This window comes from Somniosus microcephalus, chromosome 27, assembly GCF_052327205.1.
Source record: "Somniosus microcephalus isolate GS21.2 chromosome 27, FLI_Smic_1.0, whole genome shotgun sequence".
Lineage (NCBI taxonomy): Eukaryota > Metazoa > Chordata > Chondrichthyes > Squaliformes > Somniosidae > Somniosus > Somniosus microcephalus.
The window spans coordinates 17121137-17148967 of NC_141013.1; the positions used below are offsets into that span (position 1 = coordinate 17121137).

General features: G+C 49.7%; 1 protein-coding gene across 1 annotated transcript in view; it reads left to right on the forward strand.

Moving 5' to 3' along the window:
* Positions 1–1998: 1998 nt before the first annotated feature.
* LOC147100014 (gonadotropin-releasing hormone II receptor-like) overlaps positions 1999–27831 on the forward strand; it is a 50502-nt gene continuing 24669 nt past the window's right edge. The window contains exon 1 of the mRNA XM_085968579.1: positions 1999–2164. Coding sequence (XP_085824705.1) covers positions 2117–2164 — 48 coding nt within the window. The 5' untranslated portion in view covers positions 1999–2116. The remainder of the gene's footprint in view (positions 2165–27831) is intronic.

Below are 27831 nucleotides of genomic sequence, written 5' to 3' on the forward strand. Positions count from 1 at the left end.
CACATTTTAGTGCCCCAAGAGAAGTGGTAGCGCTTGATTTAGCGCGCCACTTCCCTCTTGGAGCGCTAAAGCCGAGGTTCCTGGCAGGAGAGAAGGATTAGCGCCTGGCGCTACATGTTCAGCTTTTGAAAATTTAGCGCCCCAGACGGGGCGATACGGAATTTTCAGCAGGTTGTAGGGCTGGAGGAGGTTTCAGAGTTAGGGAGGGATGAGTCCATCGAGGAATTTGAACGCAAGGATGAGAATTTTAAAATTGAGGCATTGGTGGGCTGGGAGCTAATGTAGGTCAGCGAGCACAAGGGTGATGGGTCAACAGGATTTGGTGCGAGTTAGAATACGATCAGCAGAGTTTTAGATGAGCTTAAGTTTGTGAAGGGTGAAAGGTGGGCAGTTGGCCAGGAGAGCATTGGAATAGTCAAATCTGCTGGTAACAGAAGCATGGATGAGGGTTTCAGCAGCAGATGGGCTGAGGCAGGGGTGGAGACAGGCGATATTACGGAGATGGAAGGAGGCAGTCTTGGTGATGGAGAAGATGTGGGGTCTGGAAGCTCAGCTCAGGGTAAGATAGGACGCCAAGGTTGCAAACAGTCTGGCTCAGCCTCAGATAGTGGCCAGGGAGAGGAATGGAATCGGTGGCTAGGGAACGTCGTTTGTGGTGAGCGCTGAAGACTATGGCTTCGGTCCTCCCAGTGTTTAATTGCAGGAAATTTTGGCTCGCCCAGGGCTTTAGCTATTTTCAAGGTGAGGTGCCATGAAGGCCTGGATAGGCATCGCTCACAATTCCCAGGAAGTTCTTTACTCGTACGTTTATAGACGTACGACTGCGTGCACTGCTCTGTATGTAGTCTTAAGATGAATGATTGAAACAATAATACAGTAAACTCTTGTTTAAACGGCACTTAATCATCCGGAATACTTTAATAACTGGCAAAATAGATAGCCGGTAATCTCGCCGAATCCATCCAGCACTCGATTTACCAAGTCCGAGTCTCCCGCAGTGGCCGAGTTAGTCAATGGTTTTTATTTTTGTTTGTGCTAAAAATAGCCTACCTCTCTGTTATCCAGAATTTTTCATCAACCGGCACCATCCTGGTCCCGTAGGTGCTGGATAAGAAAGAGTTTACTGTAAATGTATTTAATTGTCAGACATATTACTTACTCTAGATTTTCAAATCTGTTATTAAAAAGGATAAGGATTATCTAATATCTGTAACATTTTGCACAACAATTACAGAGCTGCTTAAATTCCACTCCAATGGCCTGTCTAGCCGTGGATGTACAATCCTTTGGCGTGAACCGAATGTATAAATAAAAAGTGACATTTACCCCTTCCAAAGTAGACATTTGACAAAGAAGCTGCTTGCCAGATTCCATTTGAAACCTTTCCACCGGTTTCTGATCCAGTTCATTGAAAAGATTAGGGCAATACTGAAGCACTGATGTGCCAACATACCTTTTTCTGAGCATTTCTCTATTTATAAAAATAGGAAATAGAAGAACATAGGAGCAGGAGTAGGCCATTCGGCCCCTCGAGCCTGCTCCGCCATTCAATGAGATCATGGCTGATCATCCAAACTCAGTACCCTGTCCCTGCCTGCTCCCCATATCCCTTGATCCCTTTAGCCTTAAGAAATATATCCAACTCCTTCTTGAATATATTTAATGAGTTTAATGAAGTACCACTTTCCATTTACGTCAGCTTTCTGTACTATCTTCTGCCCAAAAAGCGAGGCAAACAAGTGTTTCACAGGGAAAACAATATCTACATTACCATTCTGTAACCTGCTACTCTCTCCGTGTATAAATCATGCATGTATTCCATTGCGGTGCAAGCTTACTACAGCACATTGTGCAAATAACACAAAATTAGCAAGGAGAGCTGATCTCACTTAAATTCATATGATTAGTTAATTTAAATAAATGAATATGCTCTCTGAAAAATGGATCCCCTTAGTCCTAACCCCCTACACTTTTTATCAAATCTTTATCCAGTCCTGGACTGCCTGTGCAGACACCTGAAGTGCAAGCACACCTGCCTTGCCTCCCGCTACAGGAAGTCCTCTTCTTCTTCCAAGTCCAGGGCAGCCTTGAAGAAACGGAGCAGGATGGAAACTGGATGAGGCTGATGTACAGCCGGGCAGATTGGGACATCAAAGAATGTTTGGTAGGACTTTCAGTTAAATGCAGCTCTTGATCCCCTACATGAACCGTCATATGGTCTTCTCTACACCACATTTGCCCCCATAACATAAGAACATAAGAACATAAGAAGTAGGAGCAGGAGTAGGTCATACGGCCCCTCGGGCCTGCTCTGCCATTCAATAGGATCATGGCTGATCCGAATCTAGACTCACGTCCACTTCCCTGCCCGCTCCCCGTAACCCCTAATTCCCTTGTCTGCTAGGAAACTGTCTATCTCTGTTTTAAATTTATTTAATGTTGCAGCTTCCACAGCTCTCTGGGGTAGCAAATTCCATAGATTTACTACCCTCTGAGTGAAGAAGTTTCTCCTCATCTCAGTTTTGAAAGGGCAGCCCCTTATTCTAAGATTATGCCCCCTAGTTCTAGTCTCACCCATCAGTGGAAACATCCTCACCGCATCCACCCGATCAAGACCCCTCACAATCTTATATGTTTCGATAAGATCGCCTCTCATTCTTCTGAACTCCAATGAGTAGAGGCCCAACCTACTCAACCTTTCCTCATACGTCAACCCCCTCATCTCCGGAATCAACCGAGTGAACCTTCTCTGAACCGCCTCGAGAGCAAGTATATCTTTTCTTAAATATGGAAACCAAAACTGTACGCAGTATTCCAGGTGTGGCCTCACCAATACCCTGTATAACTGCAGCAAGACTTCCCTGTTTTTATACTCCATCCCCCTTGCAATAAAAGCCAAGATTCCACTGGCCTTCCTGATCACCTGCTGCACCTGCATACTAACTTTTTGCGTTTCATGCACCAGGACCCCCAGATCCCTTGGTAATGTAGCACTTTGCAGTTTCTCTCCATTTAGATAATAACTTGCTCTTTGATTTTTTCTGCCAAAGTGCATAACCTCACACTTTCCAATATTATATTCCATCTGCCAAATCTCTGCCCACTCACTTAGCCTGTCTATGTCCTTTTGCAGGTTTTTTATGTCCTCCTCACTCACTGCTTTCCCTCCCATCTTTGTATCGTCGGCAAACTTGGATACGTTGCACTCGGTCCCTTCCTCCAAATCGTTAATATAGGTTGTAAAGAGTTGGGGTCCCAGCACTGACCCCTGCGGAACACCACTAGTTACTGATTGCCATCCTGAGAATGAACCATTTATCCCAACTCTTTGTTTTCTGTTAGATAGCCAATCTTCCACCCATGCCAGTATATGACCCCCAATCCCGTGATTTTTTATCTTGATCAGTAATCTTTTGTGTGGAACCTTGTGTGGTAAACCACTGTAGTTCACTGTGTTCACTGTTGTTGTTGTTGTTGTTGTCGTTCACTCTTGTTTCACTGTTGTGCCTGACTATGCCTCAGCTGACTCTGCCCCTGGGCTACCGAGTATAAGAGCGGCCGCATGGCAGCTCCTGGCATTCGGTCGTCCACTAGAGGCATAGTCCTGATCTGTCTGAAGTGCAATTCAGTAGTTAATAAAAGCCTGTTGTTCTGAACTCTGCCTAGCCTTTTATTAGAATTGATAGCGCATCAATTTTATTAACTACTGAAAAAAAAAAAAAACCGATGCTGCAGATTCTTAAGATCAAGTGCCTGGAACTCGACCCGCAAGAACCGGACTCGACTGCTAAGTTCTCGCACTGGCTGCACTGTTTTGAGTCCTTTCTGACTGCATCCGGCGAGACCGTCGCCGCCGATGCCGACAAGCTCAGGGTGCTGAACTCTAAAGTAAACCACCGAGCTTTTGCCCTTATCCGGGACGCTACGAGCTACCAGGGGGCTATCGACATCTTGAAGGAGCAATACGCACGCCCGGTCAACTATGTTTACGCAAGACATCTCCTGGGGTCTCGCAAACAACAGCCCGGGGAACCCACAGAAGCATACATACAGGCGCTGAAGGAACTCGGCCGAGCCTGCGAATGCAAGCAAGTAACAGCCACGGAACATACGGAGGAGCTCATCCGGGACGCCCTCGTGGCGGGCCTCAGGTCCACTCACACACGGCAGCGACTGCTGGAAAGTAGCGAGCTCGACCTGAAGAAGGCGATTTCACTCACCCTCTCGTTGGACGTAGCCCACCGGAACATGGAGGCCTACTCCCCGGACCGCGCGGCCGCCTCATGGATGCCGCAGCCGCCGCCACCTTGGGACGCGGCGCCGCCACGGGCCCTGGCCTCAACTGCTGCAGCGATGTCCCGCCCGAGCCAGAAATGTTATTTCTGTGGCCAAACCAAACACCCCAGGGCGCGCTGCCCGGCGAAAAACGCGGTCTGCTCTGCCTGCGGTAAGAAGGGACACTACGCTGGCGTCTGCAGAAGTCAGAAGACCCCTACCTCCAGCAGCGCCGCGTGCGATTCGTGGGAGCGGCCATCTTGCCTCCCTCCAGCCTCGTGGGGATCGGGATCGTCATGGGCGCCGCCATTTTGTCCTTCCTCTCCGACGCCGCCATCTTGTCCGCCATTCTGCCAACGGGCCCCCGACTCACCCACCGCCGCCTCACCGGGGTTCTACAGCGACGCTACCGACTCCACAGCGGCCTCCATCACGCTGGATCAATCCAGACCCCATCAGCTAGCCAGGTCCACGATGGACATCCAGGTAAATGGCCGCGCCACAACTTGCCTTTTTGATTCCGGGAGCACGGAGAGCTTCATACACCCTGATACAGTACGGCGCTATTCTCTCTCGGTCCGGCCAACGCGCCATCGGATCTCCATGGCCGCGAAATCCCACTCAGCAGACGTCGGCGGCTACTGCGTAGTGACCCTCTCGGTGAAGGGCTCCGTATATAAAAATGTAAAGCTATTCGTCCTGCCACATCTCTGCGCTGCCGTTCTACTGGGGTTGGACTTTCATTGTCACTTTAAGAGTGTCACCTTGACATACGGTGGACCTCTTCCCCCGCTCACTGTCTGCAACCAGCAGTTTTTAAATTGCCCGCTGCGCCCCACCTGTAGTCTCTCCACCCTCAAAATCACACCCCCCCCCCTGTTCGCCAACCTCACCCGCGACTGCAAGCCTATCGCCACAAAGAGCAGGCGATACAGCACCGGGGACAGATCCTTCATAAGATCTGAGGTGACGCGGCTCCTGAAAGAGGGGATTATTGAGGATAGTACCAGCCCCTGGCGAGCCCAGGTGGTAGTCGTTAAGACTGGCAACAAGCAGCGCCTAGTCATCGACTACAGCCAGACTATCAACAAGTACACCCAGTTGGACGCATACCCCCTCCCCCGCATAGCCGACATGGTTAATAAGATAGCGCAATACCGCGTTTTCTTGACCATTGACCTCAAGGCAGCATACCACCAAATCCCTATCCGCCCTGAGGACCGCCAGTACACAGCTTTCGAGGCAAACGGCCGCCTTTTTCACTTCCTCAGGGTTCCTTTTGGCGTCACCAACGGTGTCTCCGTCTTCCAGAGGGAGATGGACCGGATGGTCGACGAGAATGCGTTACAGGCCACGTTTCCCTACCTAGACAACGTGACCATCTGCGGCCATGACCTGCAGGACCATGACGCCAATCTTGATAAGTTCCTCCCCACGGCCCAACTCCTAAACCTCACGTACAACAAGGAAAAGTGCATATTCCGCACAGCCCGCCTCGCTATCCTTGGTTGCGTGGTGAAACACGGAGTCATCAGTCCTGACCCTGACCGGATGCGCCCGTTGATGGAACTTCCCCTGCCCCACTGTCTCAAGGCCCTCAAAAGGTGCCTGGGCTTCTTTTCCTATTACGCCCAGTGGGTCCCTCATTATGCGGACAAAGCCCGTCCACTTATCAAGTCCACTTCCTTCCCCCTGACGGCGGAGGCCCGCTTAGCCTTTCACCGTATAAAAGATGACATTGCCAAGGCCACCATGCACTCGGTAGATGAGTCCATCCCCTTCCAGGTGGAGAGCGATGCATCCGACTTTGCCCTGGCCGCTACCCTTAACCAGGCGGGAAGACCCGTGGCCTTCTTTTCACGAACCCTCCAGGGCTCCGAACTCAGACACTCCTCTGTGGAAAAAGAGGCCCAGGCCATTGTGGAGGCGGTGCGCCACTGGCGGCACTACCTGGCTGGAAAACGATTTACCCTGCTTACTGACCAGCGTTCAGTTGCTTTCATGTTCAACAACAAGCAGAGGGGTAAAATCAAAAATGACAAGATTTTGAGGTGGAGAATCGAACTTTCCACCTACAATTGCGACATCTTGTACTGGCCAGGGAAACTCAACGAACCCTCAGACGCTCTATCGCGAGGCACATGCGCCACCGCGCAGATCGATAGACTACGGGGCCTCCACAACGACCTCTGCCACCCGGGGGTCACCAGGTTCTTCCATTTCATTAAGGGCCGCAACCTGCCTTACTCCATCGAGGAGGTCAGGACCATGACCAGGAGCTGCCCAGTCTGTGCAGAGTGCAAGCCGCGCTTCTATAGGCCTGACAGAGCAAACCTGATCAAGGCCACCCGCCCTTTTGAGCGCCTGAGTATCGACTTTAAAGGGCCCCTCCCCTCCTCTGACCGCAATGTGTACTTCCTCAACATAGTTGATGAGTACTCCCGTTTCCCTTTTGCCATCCCCTGCCCGGACATGACCACCGCTACGGTCATTAAATGCCTGCACAACCTCTTTGCTCTGTTCGGTTTTCCCAGCTATATTCATAGCGACCGGGGCTCGTCCTTCATGAGCGACGAACTCCGTCAGTACCTGCTCATGAGAGGTATTGCCTCAAGCCGGACCACCAGCTACAACCCCCGGGGGAACGGACAGGTTGAAAGAGAGAACGCGACGGTCTGGAAGGCGGCCCTCCTAGCCTTAAAATCTAGGGGCCTTCCGACCTCCCGTTGGCAGGATGTCCTACCCGATGCGCTCCACTCCATCCGGTCACTGCTGTGTACAGCCACCAACGCAACCCCCCATGAGCGAATGTTTGTTTTTCCCCGGAGGTCCACATCCGGTAACTCACTACCACACTGGCTGACGTCCCCAGGGCCCGTCCTGCTGAGGAAGCATGTAAGGTCCCACAAAACGGCTCCCCTGGTAGAGAAGGTTCACCTCCTCCATGCCAACCCCCAGTACGCCTACGTGGCATACCCGGACGGGCGGGAGGACACAGTCTCCATTAGAGATCTGGCACCCTCGGGGTCCACTGACCCGCCACCATTGCCCCCCACCACGACCCCCTCCGACACGGCCCAAAATTCAGTAGACCCAATTCTCACCCCTGTCCATTCCACCCCAGTAGACGGCATGCCGCGCCCCCAGGACCAGCCGGAGCCCACTCGCCCACCCAACACCAAAGGGGACGATACGCCGGTGCTGGACCCCGCTCAAGACGCGTCGTGGGAAGCTGTACCATCGCAACCGTCGCCACGAAGATCTCGACGGCAAACGAGGCCGCCCGACAGACTCGCCTACTCGAACTTTTGATACACTTCACCCCGCCGGACTTAATTTTAAACGAGGGGTGAATGTGGTAAACCACTGTAGTTCACTGTGTTCACTGTTGTTGTTGTTGTTGTTGTCGTTCACTCTTGTTTCACTGTTGTGCCTGACTATGCCTCAGCTGACTCCGCCCCTGGGCTACCGAGTATAAGAGCGGCCGCATGGCAGCTCCTGGCATTCGGTCGTCCACTAGAGGCATAGTCCTGATCTGTCTGAAGTGCAATTCAGTAGTTAATAAAAGCCTGTTGTTCTGAACTCTGCCTAGCCTTTTATTAGAATTGATAGCGCATCACCTTGTCAAATGCCTTTTGGAAGTCCAGATACACGACATCCACTGGTTCCCCTTTATCCACCCTGTATGTTACGTCCTCAAAGAATTCAAGCAAATTTGTCAAACATGACTTCCCCTTCATAAAACCATGCTGACTCTGTCCTATTAAATTATGTTTATCCAAATGCTCTGTTACTGTTTCCTTAATAATGGACTCCAACATTTTGCCAACCACAGATGTTAGGCTAACTGGTCTATAGTTTCCAGCTTTTTGTCTACTTCCCTTCTTAAATAAGGGTGTTACATTAGCAGTTTTCCAATCTGCCGGGACCTTTCCTGAGTCCAGGGAGTTTTGGAAAATAATCGCTAATGCATCCACAATCCCTACCGCTACTTCTCTCAAGACCCTAGGATGTAGGCCATCAGGTCCAGCGGATTTATCCGCCTTAAGTCCCATTACTTTACCGAGTACCATCTCCTTAGTGATTTTAATCGTGTATAGCTCCTCCCCCCCCCCCCCATTGCCCCCTGTTTGTCCAGTGTTGGGATATTTTTAGTGTCCTCTACTGTAAAGACTGATACAAAATATTTGTTCAGCGTCTTTGCCATCTCCATGTTCCCCACCAACATGTGAGCCCAAATTCCTCCCTCCTTTCATTACCATCCCGACATGTTTGCCCCCACCATCCCTAATTATATGTTTCTTTTGCAAAGAATATGCTCAAATGATGAAAAGAAGCTGCAAACACTTTGGGGGAGATATTCATTATAGCCCAGGAGTGGACGCTAACTTTGGAAAAGTTTGAGATTTAGCGCCAGGCGCTAATGAATCTCGCTGCATGCAAAATTCAATGTTATCGCTCAAAGAAAGGATGGGAGCGCTAAATCAAGCGTTAACAGCCTAGCTCAGTGGCGTGACACTCAAAGCACTAACCAATATCAGATGCAGTCTAATCGCAAGTCATCATTGCCACAGGCTCGTTCCAGTTCTTAAAGGGGAGGTTCATTCATACTGTAGAACCCCATGCTCAGCATTGCTGCCTGTGAACCTGTGTCAGCAAGCAGGAGCAGGCCAAGCCCAAGGAGCTGAACGACTCAACCAGCTGTACTCATGGCAGATCCATGCCCCAGGGAGAGAGCCCGCAGATTTTCGGACCTGGCATTGGAGGAGTTGGTGTCCGCTGTGGAGAGACGGAGGGTGATGCTCTACCCGGCAAGTGGCAGGAGGCCATCGCCACAAGTCTTCTGTGCCATATGGAGGGAGGTTGCCCATCAGGTCTCGGGCAACACTGTGGTCCCCAGGACCCACACACAGTGCAGGAAGAAACTTAACAACCTCACTCAGGTGGTCAGGATGAGTCAACGCCTCAACAAATGCTACATACCTCCATCTGAACCACAGTTTGCACACACTGGCCAAAGCACCACACCCCCAGCACTCACCCAATCACCAGAGCAGCCTGTCCCAGAAGGCACCATTGAGGGCGAGGCGGGAGAAGAGGAAGAGGAAGAACACACCGCATCATTGCATGTCTCATCCGCAGGCACCAGCTCAGATACTGGCACTACATGTTCTTTAGAGGCTAGTGTAGTAGCGGGATCTGCACAGGGTGATGCACCGGGGATGGGAGGGCTGCAGCGAGGCCAGAGGAAAAGGGTAGCTCAGGGGCCAGCTCCCCGGAGGGCAAGTTCTGCTGCACCGGACTCAGATGAGTACCTTGATGGGGAGGCCTTTAGAAGAAGGGTGATGGGCATGCACACGGAGATGATAGGTGCAATGGCAAGGGTGCCCAAGAGCCTGTCGGCAATGGTTAGGAGCGTGGAGGAGTCCACCTCCAACATTGCACAAATCTCTGTGCACACCATGGAGCCCATCATTTCCAGTCTGGAAAGGATGGTAGACTCCCAGAGAGACCGTGGTGACCCAGACCTGATGTCGTGTCTGATAGGCGATCTGGCAGCTTCCATTGCAGCACAGGCGGAAGCGACGCAATGTCTTAGTGCTGTAATGCAGTCTATGGTTGGTGGCATTCAATCTCAGACTGCTCTCATGCAGTCTCGGCTTGATGCCACACAAGCTCTGACTGCTGTAGAGAGCCTCTATGACCTCCCTGATGCAGCGATGGACGGCGAACTGCAAGATGTTACCTATATCTCCCGTTGCAGACTGGAAGGATCCGCTAGCGAAGAAATTGAGGGCGACGGTGACCTTGACTGCCACTGAAAGAGCTGTCCTCATCCTGATCTGAGGCTGGAGGTCTGGTTGCAGGAGGTGGCAGGGTTCTGTGCCCACCTCCTTGCTGAAGCAGAGCCTTCTAATACACTGCTCCTCGCTTAATTGAAGGTAGGAGAATTGCAGTCGGAAGACCCTCGGAGTGTAAGGCCTCCTGTTGAGATCCCTTTAATAGTATCCCTGGAGCTGGCATCCGCCTGCTTGACGCCTCCTCTCCCTGTCGCTTTTGGGACCAGGCGCTAGGGCAGGGGGCGATACTCAACTTGGCAGATCAGGCGCCCAGTGAGCATTGCACCCTCGCCAACATCACGATCTGCCTGGTGCTGAAGTCCCCGGTGCTAACTCGTAGCGGTGGCACTATGGGGTGGGGGGAGGTGCCGAATTTGGCGTGTGGCGCTGGATTCTCCTCACCGCGGTACTACTGCCTCAGCACCCCGTTAGTGCCCCCACCAGGCGCTAACTGGAGGCACTAAGGTACCGAATTTCCTCCCCTTTATTTCCTTGCTCCTTATGTGTGTCACTGTACCAATCTTTGCTTCTCCAGTGACTGCCCTTGGTGATAGTGTAGGCTATGGCGTTCCTAATCTCATTCTCTTTCTAAGTACCAGCTCAGTACAAAGAGCAAATGTCCTGAATGAGGACTTTGTGTCTTGCCTGTGAAGAATGCCCTCTTTGTGTTAGGTCATGAGATGGCTCTGCCACTACTGCCAGCAGCTTGGCGTCGATGCTGGACGACTATTCCTGTCCATTACCTGCTTCATCTGCAGTCATTGATAGAGCCCGTTGGGATGGGTAGATAAACCATCATCCCGAGAAGTCAAGTCCTCATCCATCTCTCTTTCCGCCATGCCCTGCCTGCGCATTGTCCTTTGACCAGGGATCTGTTTGGAGAGCCTAACCCTTGGCCACTACCAAAGAGCATTAAGCCTGTCATAAGTATGCTTTCAAGCTGACACACTAGCCTCTGGAGATCAGATGTGAGAACCTCCCATAAGTGGAAGTCTAGTCTCAATAGTGGCAGACACAGTATTGGTAAGTTAAATGCATCAGCATTTAGGCCTGTGTCTTTAGTGGTTTCCCTGTAGGTTGCCCTGGACATGCCATCCAGTCCATGGTGTTCCACAGCATCTCAACACCCTCTTGCATGCCTGCACAGATGTCAGAAATGATTGCTGCATTTTCTCTGGCATTCTACGCATGGAGCACTAAAGTGTTTCAAAGGGCTATGTTAAGTGCTCTGCTAATTAATCAGTGCAGTCTGTTACACAGTTTCAGTCTGTGGGTCCTACAGCAGCTGCCCCTGTGCCCATAATTCTCCCTTCTGACGAAAGGTAATTGACCTGAAACATTAACCCTACTTTCCTCTCTCCACAAATGCTGCCCGACCTGTTGAGTGCTTCCAGCATTTCCTGTTTTTTATTTTAAAACCATACTTTGTTGGGCAGGCATGAAGCCATCAAGCTGGACTTCACTCACTTCCTTAATTGCCTCTATGTTAATTATTTGACATCCTGCTTCTCACTTTGGTTCAAGCATGCCAATTAGATGGTATGTTCCCAGTGTGGGTAGCTGTCTGGTACACAAACAGACAAAATATGATTTCAGCGTTAGAATGCAAGACTAGTTTCAGCCCATAACAGAAGCACATAATAAGAAATTTTGCACAGGCACCTGTAATTTTCTGCCTTTTAATTTTACTGTGGGCTGGAGTTGTGCTCCCACCTTAGCTAACCGGATAAGTTTATGGGAGAAGGGGAAGTGCAACGAGACCTGGGTGTTCTTGTGCACCATCGCTGAAGGTAAGCATGCAGGTGCAGCAGGCGGTTAAGAAGGCAAATGGTATGTTGGCCTTTGTAGCGAGAGGGTTCGAGTACAGGAACAAGGATGTCTTGCTGCAGTTGTACAGGGCCTTGGTGAGACCACACCTTGAGTATTGTGTGCAGTTTTGGTCGCCTTATCTGAGGAAGGATGTTCTTGCCATGGAGGGAGTGCAGCGAAGATTCACCAGGCTGATACCTGGGATGGCAGGAATGACGTATGAGGAGAGATTGGGTCGATTGGGCTTATACTCGCGGGAGTTTAGAAGAATGAGAGGGGATCTCATTGAAACTTATAAAATTCTAACAGGACTAGACAGACTTGATGCAGGAAGGATGTTCCCGATGGCCGGGGAGTCCAGAACCAGGGGTCACAGCCTAAGGATAAGGGGTAAGCCATTTAAGACAGAGATGAGGAGGAATTTCTTCACCCAGAGAGTGGTGAACCTGTGGAATTCTCTACCACAGAAGGCAGTAGAGGCCAATTCATTAAATATATTCAAGAAGGAGTTAGATATATTTCTTAAGGCTAAAGGGTATCAAGGGATATGGGGAGATGGCAGGGACAGGGTACTGAATTTGGATGATCAGCCATGATCTCATTGAATGGCGGAGCAGGCTCGAGGGGCCGAATGGCCCACTCCTGCTCCTATCTTCTATATTTCTATGTTCATCAAACTTCTTTTGGCATTGTCTCCAGTTGCACAATTGGTTGCTCATGGCATTCATGCTGGTAGCCACCTCCTGCTATTCTCATTGGGTCGCTCTCCTGGGGCTCCTCTGAGTAGAGACTGTCTCTTGTGCCGCACTTCCTGCAGCAGAATTTCGATGGTCCCGCCTGATAAATGGGATGCTCGCTGTGCTGCAGAACTTCTTCCATATATTGAGAATCACCAAATAATTTTGCTGATTCAAAAAGCCAGAAATCATGAGGGCTGCCCCTTTTTTAAAATCCTGCTGCTGTATCCTAGTCCCCGTCTCCCAATATGAGAACTTCAATTGATAGGGATTCACACTAATGGTAGTTGGTGTCCGTTAAATCAACGAGTCTGGCCCCAGAATTACAAGCGGTGTCCTTCCCACATTTTCTGACTTCCGCTGGAGCTTAACTCAAAAGTGGATGGTGGACGATAGATCATCACTTCATCCTCAACCCTGAACAATTCGAAGAAAGAACTCTAACATTGTAAAGCAGTCTCTGTTATGGATACCACAAGAAAAGACTCAAGAACCCTAAAGATATTCCTTGAGGAGGGTTTTTAATGAACAAAATAAATGTTTTGTAAGTCCTGCAGTGGCAAAACCTTTGAAGAATAAAATAGTAATTACTTGTGATCTTCATAAAAGAGCACTTTCCATTAACTTGCCCTGTGAGTATTGGACTAACCTGATTTCTCTCGTCATCGTCTTTTCTTCAGCTTTATTGTGTTGTTGAATTTTGTATAAATGTTGCTGTTATTTTGACCTGTTCTTGTACTTGATACTACTATTATTTCAGAGTGATGTGCAATTTACAGCAGTCGGGGTAATTGTTAGACCCAGGGTCATGCAACTTCTGTGCGGACAGGAAACATAAGATGGATAGCGTCCATGTTCACGAGAAACCAGGTCAGGAGGTACTGTGAAACCATTAGAAAGCAAAACATTAAAAACTCCAAATCTCTGTACAAATGACTAAAGTGAATTAAATAAGAGACCTGGAAAATATTGTGTACATTATGTTAGCCTGTAAAACTCAGTAAAATTCAGCCTCCAAAGCATTCTACTGATCAAACAGTGCGATGCATGTGTCTGCTTCATGTCTATGAAACTGAAACCAACACAGCAGACTTAAAAATAATTACCAAAGATGGATAGGGATCAGTAATGTGGGGGTCATTTGTGGTCCAGGGTTCTTAACACATTCTTCCATTACACTGATATACATAAACTATTCTGAGACCATTCCCTTCAGCAGAAGCACACACAAGCATTATCAACAAAACAAGCACCATGTGATTTGATTTTATTGGGTTTGTATATCCTGAATTCAGAGAAAGTCTAAAATATATGCTCATCAGCCATGCCCTAGGATTTTCCTCCGGCAAGCCATACAGATAATCGGGAAATGTAATGCCCACTCACCCGTCACTTCTGTCCTTGTTGACTTATCTGGTCCCCAACACCTCCAATTTAAAATTCTAATCCTCATGTTTAAATCCTTTCATGGCCTCGCCCATCCCTATCTTTAATATCTTCCAGTCCTACAGCCAACCCGCCCGCCCCCACCACCACCCCGAACTCTCCGCTCCTCCAACTGTAGCCTCTTGTGCATCCCTTCCCAACTTCATCCCAACCATGACCTTCAGCTATCTAGCCCCATACTCCGTACCCTCCCTAAACTCCTGCACCTCTCGACCTCCCTCTCCTCCTTTAAGACCCTCTTTAATACCTACCTCTTCGACCAAGCTTTTGGCTCAACTTTCATTTATGTCTAATTACGTCTTCGGACATTTTTCTTTGTGAATGGGGCTATATAAATGCAAGTTGTTGTTGTTATCATTCAGTCCTCCAATAAGTATAACCTTGTACTACTAACTGCAATCTTCTTACCAGCAGATCATTTACACATTCATATTAATCGACCTACAACATGCTTCTTAGCTGCAAGGAATGTCAAGCTACATGAAAGTGGGCACTGATGGAGTACTTCCTGGACCGTGTCCAGCAAGGCTTATTATAAATAATGTCTAAATGTCAAGCATTGAGCCAATGGATTGGCACACCTCTCTATAAAGGCAACCACGGGATTTTCCTTAGCTTTACCACCTGATTTGAGGTGTTCAGAAAAGGAAAACTGGGTGAAATCCCACTGACCGAAATGCATCATTTTTGTGATCGGTGGAATTGGAATTACATTTCTCAAACAAGTAGGGGCCTCATTTTAATATATATTAGGGGGCATTCCAGGCCTGCACAACACTTTCTGTAGCATACCTGAACCTAGAAATTGGGCCATGTAATGCCCATTTTTCAGGCACTACATGGACACCTAAGGTCCCAAAGTGGCAGGTAGGTAGTGCGCCGCCATATTGGGTAAGGACAAACAAGAGGTGCCCTTTACCCATGCCTGAAGCTGGCGTTAGTCCCTTTGCATATGCAAATAAGGGGCCTAACCCCTGCTTGAGTTCTCCATCGCTGGCTGCACGCAAGGAAACCAATCCTACAGAAATTCTGCCACAAAAAAGGTAAGTTACTTACCTCTGAATGTAGAGCTGGGAGGACCCTATATTTAAGCACCCAGATTACATTGACTTGTTCTGAGCTGTATGAATAGCTGACGCGTCCCTATGGGGAGTAAGCATTCCATTGTAATTGTACTTGTACTGGTTACATATGGCAAATAAAATTGAATTGAATTGAATTGAGTCTAAAAATGTCAACGTAGAATAATCATCTGATAAGATACCAGGCTGCTACTCAGTTCCTCTTAGCCAAATGTGTTAAGATTTTCTCTTTGGGCTGTTTGTTGGGTTGCTACTTTTATCCCTGCTAAAAACAATTGCTTTCTCAAGTGTCGCAGTTTAAGTCACTTGCCATCTAAAAGTCAATGGCCGCGATTTTACAAACTGTGGCGGATCCCGATCCCGCTGCTGTCTTCATCCTGGCCTCTGAAATGAATTGACCTTGATTGGACTTGTTAAGCCCGCCCAGCGCATTTCCCGGCCAATTAGAGGAAGCGGGCCTGGTGACGTGTTTGATGACACGTCATCAGCCGGTTTCTTTAAAGGGACCGTGGCCAACTTTCTTTTGACATTTGTGCTGTCAGAGTTCTAGAGCATTGAGGTGCTGCAAACACTGACAAGCATTGCACAGAGGTGCAAGGCTGCACCCAGGCTCTCCCATGAATCCCTCCATATGTTATGGAGGGAGTCACAGCACGCAGGGAGGTCCTCTTCCCTTCCCATGGTTGGAAGAGACCTCCCCAGGAGATCAACACAGTTTGGTTGCACATTGCACAGGAGGGAACAAGCAGGGATGTGGTCAGGAGGACCTGGGTGCAGTGTCGCAAACATTTCAATGATCTCAGTAGATCACGAAACATTAGTACAAAGCCACACTCAACCTCATCCTGCTGTGCCTCTCATCACATCCCCATCACTCTGCCTTCCCTGCCCTACTCCTGCACATCCTTACTCACACCAACTTGCCTTGCACCTCCACCCATCCCTCTCTATCTACATTATCACATCCCCATCTCACTAGCCACCCCTCACACTCACCCTCATCCTAGTGCAATCATATCAACTAACAACACACTTGAATGTTTTATGCAATGATCATGTAAAGTTTCTGTTAATGTGGTGTCCAACATTGAAAACTTTATTTTCAACACTTTGCGTTCTTGGACAGATTTCCATGCACCTTTGGAAGTGGCTTAGTGAGTTGCAGTGAATGGTGAGACATAACGGTACCCCCCACAATGGTCATGAGTATGAAAGGAATGGCTTGGGCATTGTAGGGATGCTTTATGGTGTTGGTGTGGGGTGGTGCCAACCTGGCGCATCATGTGGCAGCCAGGGTGTACAGCATCAAGTGAAGTAAATCTGGCCATAGTGAGGCCATCCCTGGCCTCCCAGGCAGCAATGTGGTCGGGTGCTGATGCCCTGTGTCCTGTGCAGCATCAGTTGATTGTGGAGAAGGTTGGTGGTGTTGTTGGTGCTGCTGGTGTGCCTGTTGCTGCTGGTGTTGGGGCTGATCGTGGTGGGATTCTGAGGACCAAGGTGAGAGAGTTTCAAGGGCACCGATGCTGATGGAAGAAATGGCAGGTGAAGTGGAGATGACAGAAGCGATCTGTCAATGGTGGGAGAGGTAATGAGGTCAGACTGGATGGAGACTTATGTAAAGACTTGCAGCATCCTGAATCTGTAGTGGAAATGCAGTTTAGAGAAGCTAGTGGTTAAGGGAACATGTCTCAATCAGCTGGGAGCTTTGACTTGACATTTGAATCTGTCAACTCTGTCAGCTGAAACAATGGCTATTGACCTCCTGCCTCAGCTTCACAGACGAGGTCTAGGAACAGCAGGAAACTGGTGGGCGACCTGTCAAATCCAAAAAGCTGGGATAAAACTATTGATAAGTGGCTGTAAACAAGCTACTAATGATTTTAATTGCCTCCCCCGCCGCTGCCTGTCGGCTCTGACAGACCCAACATTTGGTAAAGGTGCGTGATGGCAGGTTCACAGGGGGTCCTGACCTGCTGGGGAAAAAAATCACTTTCCCACCTGACCCGCCACCGATCGCACCCACTGACCCCTCGCAAAATCTAGCCCGATATGTATTCCAACTATTTTGTAGCAATATTCTAACCATCTCACTGACCTTCAACTGTGGACATTTCATTGTTCAGGCTTAGGAATATATCTATAATAAATTAGATATATGGATTGTAATTTTAAAAAAATTAACGTGAATGCATTACTGAGGGAGTGCTACACTGTTGGAGGTGCCGTCTTTTGAATGAGTCTTTAAACCGAGGTCCTGTCTGTCCTTTCAGGTGGATGTTAAAGATCCCATGGCACTATTTGAAGAAGAGCAGGGGTGATCGCTCCAGTGTGCTGGCCAATATTTGTCCCTCAACCAAATCATTTAAAAAAAACAGATTATCTGGTCATTATCTCGTTGCTGTTTGTGGGAGCTTGCTGTGCGCAGATTGGCTGCCACGTTTCCTGCATTACAACAGTGACTCCACTTCAAAAGTACTTCATTGATTGTAAAGCGCTTTGGGATGTCCTGAGGTCGTGAAAGGCACTGTATAGAATCTTGAATGATACAGCACAGAAGGAGGCCATTTGGCCCATCATGCCTGTGGTAGAGCTATCTAATTAATCCCACTCCCCTGCTCTTTGCCCATAGCCCTGTATTTTTTTCCCCTTCAAGCTTTTATCCAATTTTCTTTTGAATGTTACTATTGAATCTGTTTCCACCACCCTTTCAGGCAGTGCATTCCAGATCATAACAACTCGCTGTGTAAAAAAAAAGTTTCCTCATGTTTCCTCTGGTTCTTTTGTCAATCACCTTAAATCCATGCCCTCTTGTTACCGACACTTCTGCCACTGGAAACAGAATCTCATTATTTGCTCTATCAAAACTATTCATGATTTTGAGCACCTCTATCAAATCTCCTCTTAACTTTCTCTGCTCCAAGGAGAACAACCCCAGCTTCTCCAGTCTCTCATCCCTGATGCCATTCTAGTAAATCTCTTCTGCGAGTTTTTCTTTTAAATGTGGTTTTAGGAGTCATTTTTTATATTTGCTCCTGTGAGTGAGCCTAAATTTGTCCCCTTTTTCCTGCAGTAGTGTTGTCATCCCTCCCGGATTGTCCGGGAGGCTCCCGGAATGACAAATTAACCTGGGAGAATATAGGGAAGTGGAGCTGATAGGCAACACCGGTGCATCAATGAGAGGAGGTGGAGCTTTGACAAGTGACCATGGAGGTCAATAGGTCATGGCACAGGGGGTCAGATTTCCTTTAGTAAGTTAGGCTGCATTGGAGCCTGTTGTTTTTTTATATTCGTTCCTGGGATGTGGGCATCATTGGCAAGGCCAGCATTTATTGCCCATCCCTAATTGCCCTCAAGAAGGTGGGGGTGAGCCACCATTTCAGAGGGCAGTTAAGAGTCAACCACATTGCTGTTATAGGCCAGACCAGGTAAGGACAGTAGATTTCCTTCCCTAAAGGACATTAGTGAACAAGATGGGTTTTTACAACAATCGGATAACATAACATAACCACAATGCTACCGTTCCCTATGTGAGCACCATAGGCAATAAAGTTCCCAAATAATAGTTGTTCGTATTTTGGCTGCAGCATTAGCCATCTTGGTTGGTACTTATGTAACTTTTCTAGTCCAATCCGTTCCTTTTCCATTTTCCTCCCTTTCACTGGATCTTTTCCTAAGCCTGTAGCCTACCAGTCAGGGAACTATGAGGTCACTTTGGGAATGAAGTGGTTGGAAACCTGGACTTTTGTTTCTCTCTCTCATGGATAACTGTTTCTTCAACACGGAAACAGGCTATTCAAGCATAGTAACTTTTCTATTCATTAATATGGCGCCTGAAAACTGCTCTCGCCAACAATTCACCCTGTGACCACAACCTGACCTGCACAGCTTGTGCCCTCTGAAGAGCTCAGTGATCCAACCCTTCTCATTTTTCTCTCTCTTGAGTTTCAGAGCTGCTGGACGTAGGAGCAGAGTGTTCTTCAATCAAGACAGGTCCTCATCACTAATGTAATTTTCCTGTCGGTAAGATTGCCAGGATTAACGTAAATCCCTCTCAGCATTCACCCAATGAGTACCCTGGAAATAGTTTTCCTACTGAGCATTGAGCTGCAGGTGTACAAATACAGCACTGAATCAAATGCGGCTTTTACAATTCAAAATTGAGCAACACACCCATGTCTTTGCTGCTGCAAAGTGGTGAACACTGCAAGCAGATTGCTACTGTGGTGATGTTTTTTTTTATGTTTTTAGTTTAAAAAGGAGTTCAGAGCTCTCTCTGTGAATAAAGCTTGACTATATGCTGCTAATGTTTTTATTTAAATTATAAATAAAGAAAAATAATCTGCAAATACTGAGGTACCTGGGTGTCCTTGTACATGAATCACAGAAAGGTACAGCAAGCAAGTAGGAAAGCAAATGGTATGTTAGCCTTTATTACAGAGGGATTGGAGTATAAGTGTAAAGACGCCTTTGTAGGAATGTCTAGTTCCTATCAAAAGACTGAGGTCCACTCAGGCAATCAAATAAACAAGGTTTAATGAAAACTAACAGAGTTTAACGGATAATTACAGGAGGACATCGAATATAGGTCTAGTCAGTTCGGAGGCTCCACGAGGACTGCTTGGGCGGTCCTGTGGCTGATGTCATGACATCATCACGTTTTTCCCACCGGTGGGGGATCACGTGATGAACGGCGTGACATCATCGCGTTTACCCGCACTATTAAAGTGATCGCGCTCTGTACATGTAAACAGTGAAAACAAAGATACAGACTTAGGCTGTAGCTAACATTATTAAAGGGAATTATATACAATTGATCAGAGTCCCTTAGTGGCTCCGCCACATGCACCCCCCCAGAATTGTCTTTAACAGCAAAAGTAAAATGGCGAGGAGGCCTGATAAGCCTGTCAAAGCGACTTCTGTAGCCTTGAAGTGGAAGCTGATGGACGGCGGGCGAGCTGGCGGGCGGTTGCGTTTGATCTGGCATGGCGACTGTGGACGGTCGGCCACGTTTCGGCGGTTGTGCAATCTCGACTGGGCGGTCAAGGTCCAAGTGTGCTGGCTTCAACCGGTCAACCGAAATGTGGTCCGGTTTACCTCCGATATCGACCAAACAAGTTTTGTCTCCCAGCTCTAGCACGCGGAAAGGACCAGTGTAACGGGGTTTGAGCGGATCCCGATGAGCGTCGTGGCGGATAAACACATAGTCGGCATTCTTCAGCTCAGCTGGGACGTGGGAGCTCTGCAAGCCGTGATGCGACATAGGCACTGGAGCGAAACTTCTGGCTGCCTCCTGGTGGCTGATGAGCTGCTGGGATGCGGACCATGGCTCTGTTGGAGTCGGAAGGAAATCCCCTGGTACGCGTAGCGGCTGGCCAAATACGAGCTCCGCCGAGGATGATTGAAGATCTTCTTTAGGTGCCATACGAAGACCCAAAAGGACCTATGGAAGCCTGTCCACCCAACCCGCGCCTTGAAGGCTGGCTCGCAATGCGGCTTTGAGTGACCTGTGGAATCGTTCGCACAGGCCGTTCGCCTGTGGATGGTAGGCAGTGGTGCGATGTAGCTTGACGCTGAGCCCCTGAGCCACAGCGTTCCAGAGCTCAGAAGAAAACTGCGGCCCACGATCAGACGAGATGTCCGCCAGTACCCCGAAACAGGCGACCCAAGAGGAGATGAATGCCCTGGCGACGTCTGCGGAAGTGGTGGATGAAAAAGGAACTGCCTCAGGCCATCTAGTGGTGCGGTCCACCATTGTAAGAAGATGAGTAAACCCATGCAAAGGCAGAAGTGGCCCCACCAGGTCCACATGCACATGATCAAACCTACGTTCCGGAACAGCGAAAGTGGCCAGCGGAGCCTTGACGTGACGCTGCACCTTGGCCTTTTGGCAGACCACGCAGGTGTTGGCCCAGTCGCGGACATCCATGTGCATGCCCCGCCACACGAATTTGGACAACATCAGCCATTGCGAGGCCTTCATGCCAGGGTACAACAAAACTTTTCGGCGCCAGGCGACCGGCACGATAGGGCGAGGATCTCCTACGGAGACGTCGCAGAGTAGCGTAGTGCCCACGGCATGGAATTTGACATCGGCCGCTTGGAGGCTAAAGGGGTTGGTTCTGTAAGATTGGACTTCCGGATCCGAGGCTTGATCCGCAGCCATGAGGGCATAGTCGATGGCGAGCTGGACTGCATGAACGGTCGCGCAGAAGAGGCAATCCGCCACCAGGTTGTCTTTACTGGACACATGCTGAATGTCAGTCGTGAATTCTGAGATAAACGTCAACTGACGTTGTTGCCGAGCTGACCACGGTTCGGCGGTCTTGGCCATAGCGAACATTAGTGGCTTATGGTCCACAAAAGCCGTGAACGGACGTCCCTCTAGCAAGAACCGGAAATGACGGATGGCCAGAAAAAGGGCCAGCAACTCCTGGTCGAACGTACTGTACTTCCGTTTGTTTCACCGTAGTTGACGGCTGAAAAATGCCAGCGGTTGCCACGTCCCATTCACCCACTGTTCCTGCACTGCGCCGATGGCGTAGCCTGACGCGTCGGTGGTAAGGGCGATGGTGGCACCTGGCAGTGGGTGCACCAGCATGGTTGCATTGGCTAAGGCGCCTTTTGTGTCGACGAACGCCCGGTTCATGTCGACCATCCAGCTAATCGGATCCTTGTCGGACTTGCCCTTGAGGGCCTCGTACAGGGGCTGCATGAGCAGAGCTGCATTAGGGACGAACCGGTGATAAAAATTTACCATCCCGAGGAACTCCTGCAGGGCCTTGACAGTCTGCGGGCGCGGGAAAGAAGTAACTGCCTCCACCTTCGTTTGCAGGGGAATTGCGCCATCCGGTGTGATGCGATGGCCTAAGAAATCAATCTGCTGCAGGCCGAACAGGCACTTGGCCGGGTTGATGATCAAGCCGTGTTGGCTGAGGCGTCTAAAGAGGGTGCGTAAATGGCAGATGTGCTTCTCTTTATTAGGGCTGGCGATGAGGATGTCGTTGAGGTAGACGAATAGAAACTTGAGGTCCCGAAGCATGGAGTCCATCAAGCGCTGGAAAGCCTGTGCAGCATTCTTCAATCCAAACGGCATCCGCAGAAATTCAAACAGGCCGAATGGGGTGATGACTGCAGTTTTCGGAATGTCTTGCGGATGCACGGGGACCTGGTGGTAGCCACGGACAAGGTCGACCTTTGAAAAAATGGTATTTCCCGCCAAATGGGCAGAGAAATCCTGAATATGAGGGATCGGGTACCGATCAGGAGTAGTGGCGTCGTTCAGGCATCGGTAGTCGCCGCAAGGCCGCCATCCGCCGCCAGGTTTCGGAACAATGTGGAGAGGCAAAGACCAGGGACTATTCGACTGGCGAATAATCCCTAGCCGCTCCATCATGTCGAACTCCGCTTTCGCAGCCGCGAGCTTGCCAGGTTCGAGGCGCCGGGCCCGTGCGTAGACCGGGGAGCCAGTAGTGGTGATGTGATGTTGGACACCATGTTTCGTGGCCGTGGAAGTGAAAGTGGGTCTGGTCAGGTCTGGGAAATCTCCGAGGAGGCGAGTAAAGTCATCCGGAGGTGGGAATGCACAGGAGACAGTGCGCGACACGGCGTTACCGCGGTGGCACGGGATGGAGTGAAAAGTGGCTGCATTGATTAACCGGCGGTGCCTTACATCCATCAGGAGGCCGTTGGCGCACAAAAAATCCGCCCCAAGGATGGCTTGAGAGACTTTGGCCGTGATGAAATCCCAGTAAAACCGCTGGCCGCCAAAGCACACCTGGACCCGCCGTCTTACGAAGGTCCGAATGGCCCCACCATTAGCCGCCTCGAGGGAGAGGCCGTGCCCCCCAGCTTGTATATCAAGATTTGACGCAGGTAGGATGCTACACTGCACCCCGGTGTTGCAGAGGAAACGTCGACCAGATAGGGAGTCGGTGATGAAGAGGAGTTTTCCCGAATTACCGATTGCCATCGCAGCCACAGGGCGCTCCTTATAACCGGTCCTCTTTCGACAGGGTTGCTGTTGGTTTTTTTGAGCAAAAAGCTGCAGGGAGGGCGGCAGCATCTTGCTTTCGCGCCAAAACGGCCGTGGTAGAAGCACAACCCCGCAGGTTGAGGGGCTGGAGCAGCGTCTGTGGGGGATGGGTGCCTCATGGCAGCGTGGTACTGCTCTGTCACTGTGAAAATCTTGTCCGCTTCGGCAGCCAGCTCTGCGCAGTCTGTGACTTCCGACCTGGCTAGGGCAGCCTGAACTTGCTCCGATAGCTGGCTGAGGAATAGCTCCCTGAAGAGGAAGCATTCCGGTTCGGAGCCCAGGAGCGTGAGCATTTGGCTCATGAGCTCAGATGGCTTGGAGTCCCCAAGGCCGGGCATAGCGAGCAGCCAGCGGGCGCGCACCGACTTCGTGAGCCCGAAGACCTGTAACAACCGTACCTTTATCGTTTCATACTTGCGATCTTCTGGTGGATTACCAAGCAGGCTGACGATCCACGAGGCTGTGGCGCTGTCGAGGGCGGATGTAAGGGGGGCATCTTTTAACCGGTTTATGGTAATTTACCTGGCCAGCAGCCTTTGCCTCTGAGCTCTGACCAATTCCAACCTTTTACCTGGTTTACGGTTATTCACCTGGTCAGCAGCCTTTTGCTGCTGCACTCTAAACCAATTTACAAACAACGGTTTCGAATCACTACCCCTCCTTCAGTTCTGAGTGGAGGAACTTATAATTAATGGTATTAAAACGGACAAGTGGTTTGGATGAGAGAAAAATCAAGTTTTATTACCTAAATAAACTACAATCAAAAGAATAAACTATACCACACGAACACAGTAATTACAGTAAAACTATACAACAGGGGGTTGCAGACGGCAAAAATGAGGGATAAAATGACTACAATGTTATTTAAACAATCTTAGCAATTCCCTTAAATCACCACCCCAAACTCCTGCTAGGTTGTCTTGTTGAGGAGTCAGAACACCCTGCTCACCTGTGGTCCAGCGAAGTAAAAAGAGAGTGATAGCTTCTCAGCAGCTATCTTATATACCTGGTGAGCTCCTGCTGTTCTGCCCTGCCAGGGCTGTGTGCAAAATTCCCACCCAAAGGTTCCAATACACAAGAGAAAGCTGTGATTGGCTAACTCAGAGTGGTTGGACTGGGTTAATGTGTCTTCCGGAGCTCCCTGGGCTGAAACAAAAGGGAAATACAACTGCTCTATTGTCCAGTATGCTAGGTGATTTAAGCCCATTCAGTTCTTAAATGGTTCCCATTCAAGATCCAAAAGTCTCTTCTGCAGTTTAGATGTATCCACTCGATATACAAACAAATGCTAATAGCATTCAATTGCTTTGTAAACAAAGCATTGTCCTTTGTCTTCGGCCATGTGGTGACAGCCATTTTTATCCCTGAAAATTTGAAAGCACAACGCCCAGGGATTCTTTAATCAAAAAAATTAACCTTCAGAACTGTAAATTATTGCGAATTCTTACAGTCCGCCCTTGGATACTTCCAGCTTGCTTGTAGTATCCTCTTAAAGAAATGAGCAATAATTTCTGACCCCTCACAAACAACCATCCCCTGTATTTACCTAATAGCTATCTGCCACTGATCCCCGTCCCATCTATTCCCCTTAAATTCAAGAAAAAAACCATGGTACGGTAGGCATCTTACAGGTACTTCAGTTTTCAATAAGGTATCTCATATCCCTACATGCTTGTAAAATTATACAATGTAAACCAAATTTACAAACACCTTTTACATTATAACATTACAAAATGTAATCAAAATGATCCCAAGCACGGAGAGGGTCCTACACCTCTGCTCAACTTGGAGTTGTCACAAAATGATCCCAAGCATGGAGAGGATCCTACGCCTCTGCTCAACTTGGGGCTGTAACACAAGTTACAAAAAAAAATTAAACATTTGAAACAACATGCTTAAATAAACCCTGACCATCATGTGCCGATGATGGGTCGCGAAATTCGAGTGGGTATTGCTCCTCCCACCCGGGCTGTAAAGGTACCTTCCACCCCGCTGTTGATTGTCTTAAACTTTAAAACAGGCAGAATGGATTTACAGACCAGCCTGCTCCGCCAGCCCTGAGCCGTTCCCTTGTCCTTTTGTGGAGGCGGGGTACCCCTCATGTTTAAAATTACCTTGGCACAGACCGAGACCGGGGAGTATGGGACCGTGACTCCCAGTCCCCCCCCTCCCGTCTTCCCTCGACTGGCTGCAGAAAATGATGGGTGCCTGTGTGGCGGCTCTCCCTGGCCCCATCCAGATCCGGCCACCCACTCATCCTTCCCAGCCACACTTACCCTCTTTGCCCGTGGGCCCCCGGGTGAGTTCCTCCCTCCCCTGACTGCACCCACGTGACTCTTGGGTCTCCCCCTCCCTATACGATCTTTCCCGGGCCATCACCACTCACCCCCGAGGAACGCGTCCCTATCACAAGGCGCCCGCGCTTCCCCATCGTGACTCCTCAACAGCGAGGTCTCCCGCAAGTGAACTTCGGTCAGGATAGTGCTGGGTTGGGGGCCGTGCCCCACCCAGCTGGGGCCATCTCCTCCCCGTAGGAGGAGTCGGCAAGTTCCTCCGGACCCTGTCCGGTTTTTCCCGAAGATCGCTGCGGGGTCTCCTGGATTCGTCCAGTGGCGAGGTGACCCCAACATTCCGTATCCATATCTTCATTCGATGCCCAGCTCGGGCTGGGCGAACATGGCTGCTTCATTTTCCAATCTCCTGTAAAAACTTAAAAGGACATGCAGCCAGGTCTCACGGACCTGCTGCCTTAGGTGGAGACATGGTCGGGTCACTTGACCTCGGACCAAAATACAAACATTTGGCACACATATAAACTTAAACTCTTTAAACTTAAAACTAGTTATATCAACAAAACTTAAAATACACCTTAAAAGCACGCTATATGCACACCAAAGCTATAATACAGATGCCGCCCGTCTCCGGACGGCCAGACTAATCTCTGGCCCCGTCGCAGATTGCTGCTGGCTGCAGCGAAGCTGGACTGCCTCCTGTCTCTGGTCCCTCGCAGCTTATGGCTGTTGAGTGGGGGCCCCTGTTCTCTGGCTTCTCCCTGGCTCGGGAGTCCGCCCTACTCCACTGTAAAGTGGGTGACCATGCTTTCTTAGGCTGGGGCACCCGCTGAGACCTTCTGAGGGGTGTCTCTATGGGGGAAACTTTGGCTGGCGGACCCTGAGCTTGGGTCACAGCCCCAGCTGGCTGGGAACCTTCTCCCCCATGTCCAAATAGCCCGCACTGTATAATGTACCTGGCAGCCTGCCGGTGCAAATCTCTCTCTGGGTTTGTCTGCTCTTCCCTGCCCACTCCTGTGCTGGGGGCAGGTATACTCTCACCACCCGCTGCTGGTGGCTGGAAATTTTCCTCCCCATGTTTAAAACCTGGTGTCAGCTCCCTCCCTTTGTCTCCTGCAAGAGGGATTGCTATCCCTGCCCCCCAGGGTCCCACATCATGGGGGGGGACCACTCTAGAAGCTGGCTGAGAAGCTGGTCCCTTTAAACAGGCCACTGCACCTGCGTGAATCTGCTGTTCGGAAGACTGGGGGATTCCTGTCTCCAGACCAGCGCCTGCGCATGCGCGGGCAGTTTCAGTGAATGAATGGGCAGCAGCCTGCTGATTTCTAATCCCAGGCTGCTGTTTCTGTGTTTCTGAGCCACCTAACTTGCTCAAATTTAAACTTTGGTTCGAATTTGAGCTTTTTAAATTCGAACTTTTGCCAAAACTAGGGTCCCACTGGGGTAGGGAAGTGTCCCAATTTGTGGGCTGGACAACTTTTCCCTTAGAACAAGCCACCGAGCCTGTCTTTACAAGTTATGAACTTGAACTTGACTTGTACAATTTTTCTGAATTTCTCTGTGCCCCATCCCTGCCTGTAATCACTGCCACTGGCCCGGACCCATATGGGTCCCAGAAAGTGCCTGCACGTGCACCCTCTTTGACCAGCATACCGGCCAGTCATTGTGGGGAGGCAGAGGTGGGCAAGGGGGTTGCAGCACCATTGATGGCTGCTACCTTTCCCTGGTTGGTCAGGAGAGACCGCATTGCTTCCAGTAGCGACTCGACTGAGGCGGGGGAGATTCCTGTCTCTACCCTTTGGGCTGGGGCTGGGGGATTCTTTCCCTTGCTATCCTTCCAGGGATTCTTACAGTCTTTTCTCCAGTGACCGTCTTTCCCACGCCCATAGCAATTTAACCTAGCCTGGGAGGGACTGTTCCCCTCCTGGTGCCACTCTTTCTTATACTGAGCCCTAGGTTTAACCTCGTGGACTTTACCCTTTTGCTGGGGGCTCTCACTATTCCTCCCATTCCTAAATGTCACTGTGAGCTGCCGGATTACAGTCTCTTCGGTTACTAGGGGATCTCGGGGGTCAAACCAAGCGTTGGCCTTTGCTCTTATCTGGGGCAGGCAATTGTACACCAGGCAACGAAGCCATTGGGTCTGCTGCTGCTGGTTCAGCTGTGCCCTATCTTGTCCCCCTGTACATGTACGGTTGTAGACTGGCCACAGCCTGTCTGCAAATGCCTGTGGAGTCTCCCCTTCCTGCTGCAGGGTTCTCCCTACGCGATCGAACGGATTGCCGACGTTCGCACCCATGGCTTCCAGTATTTCCTCCT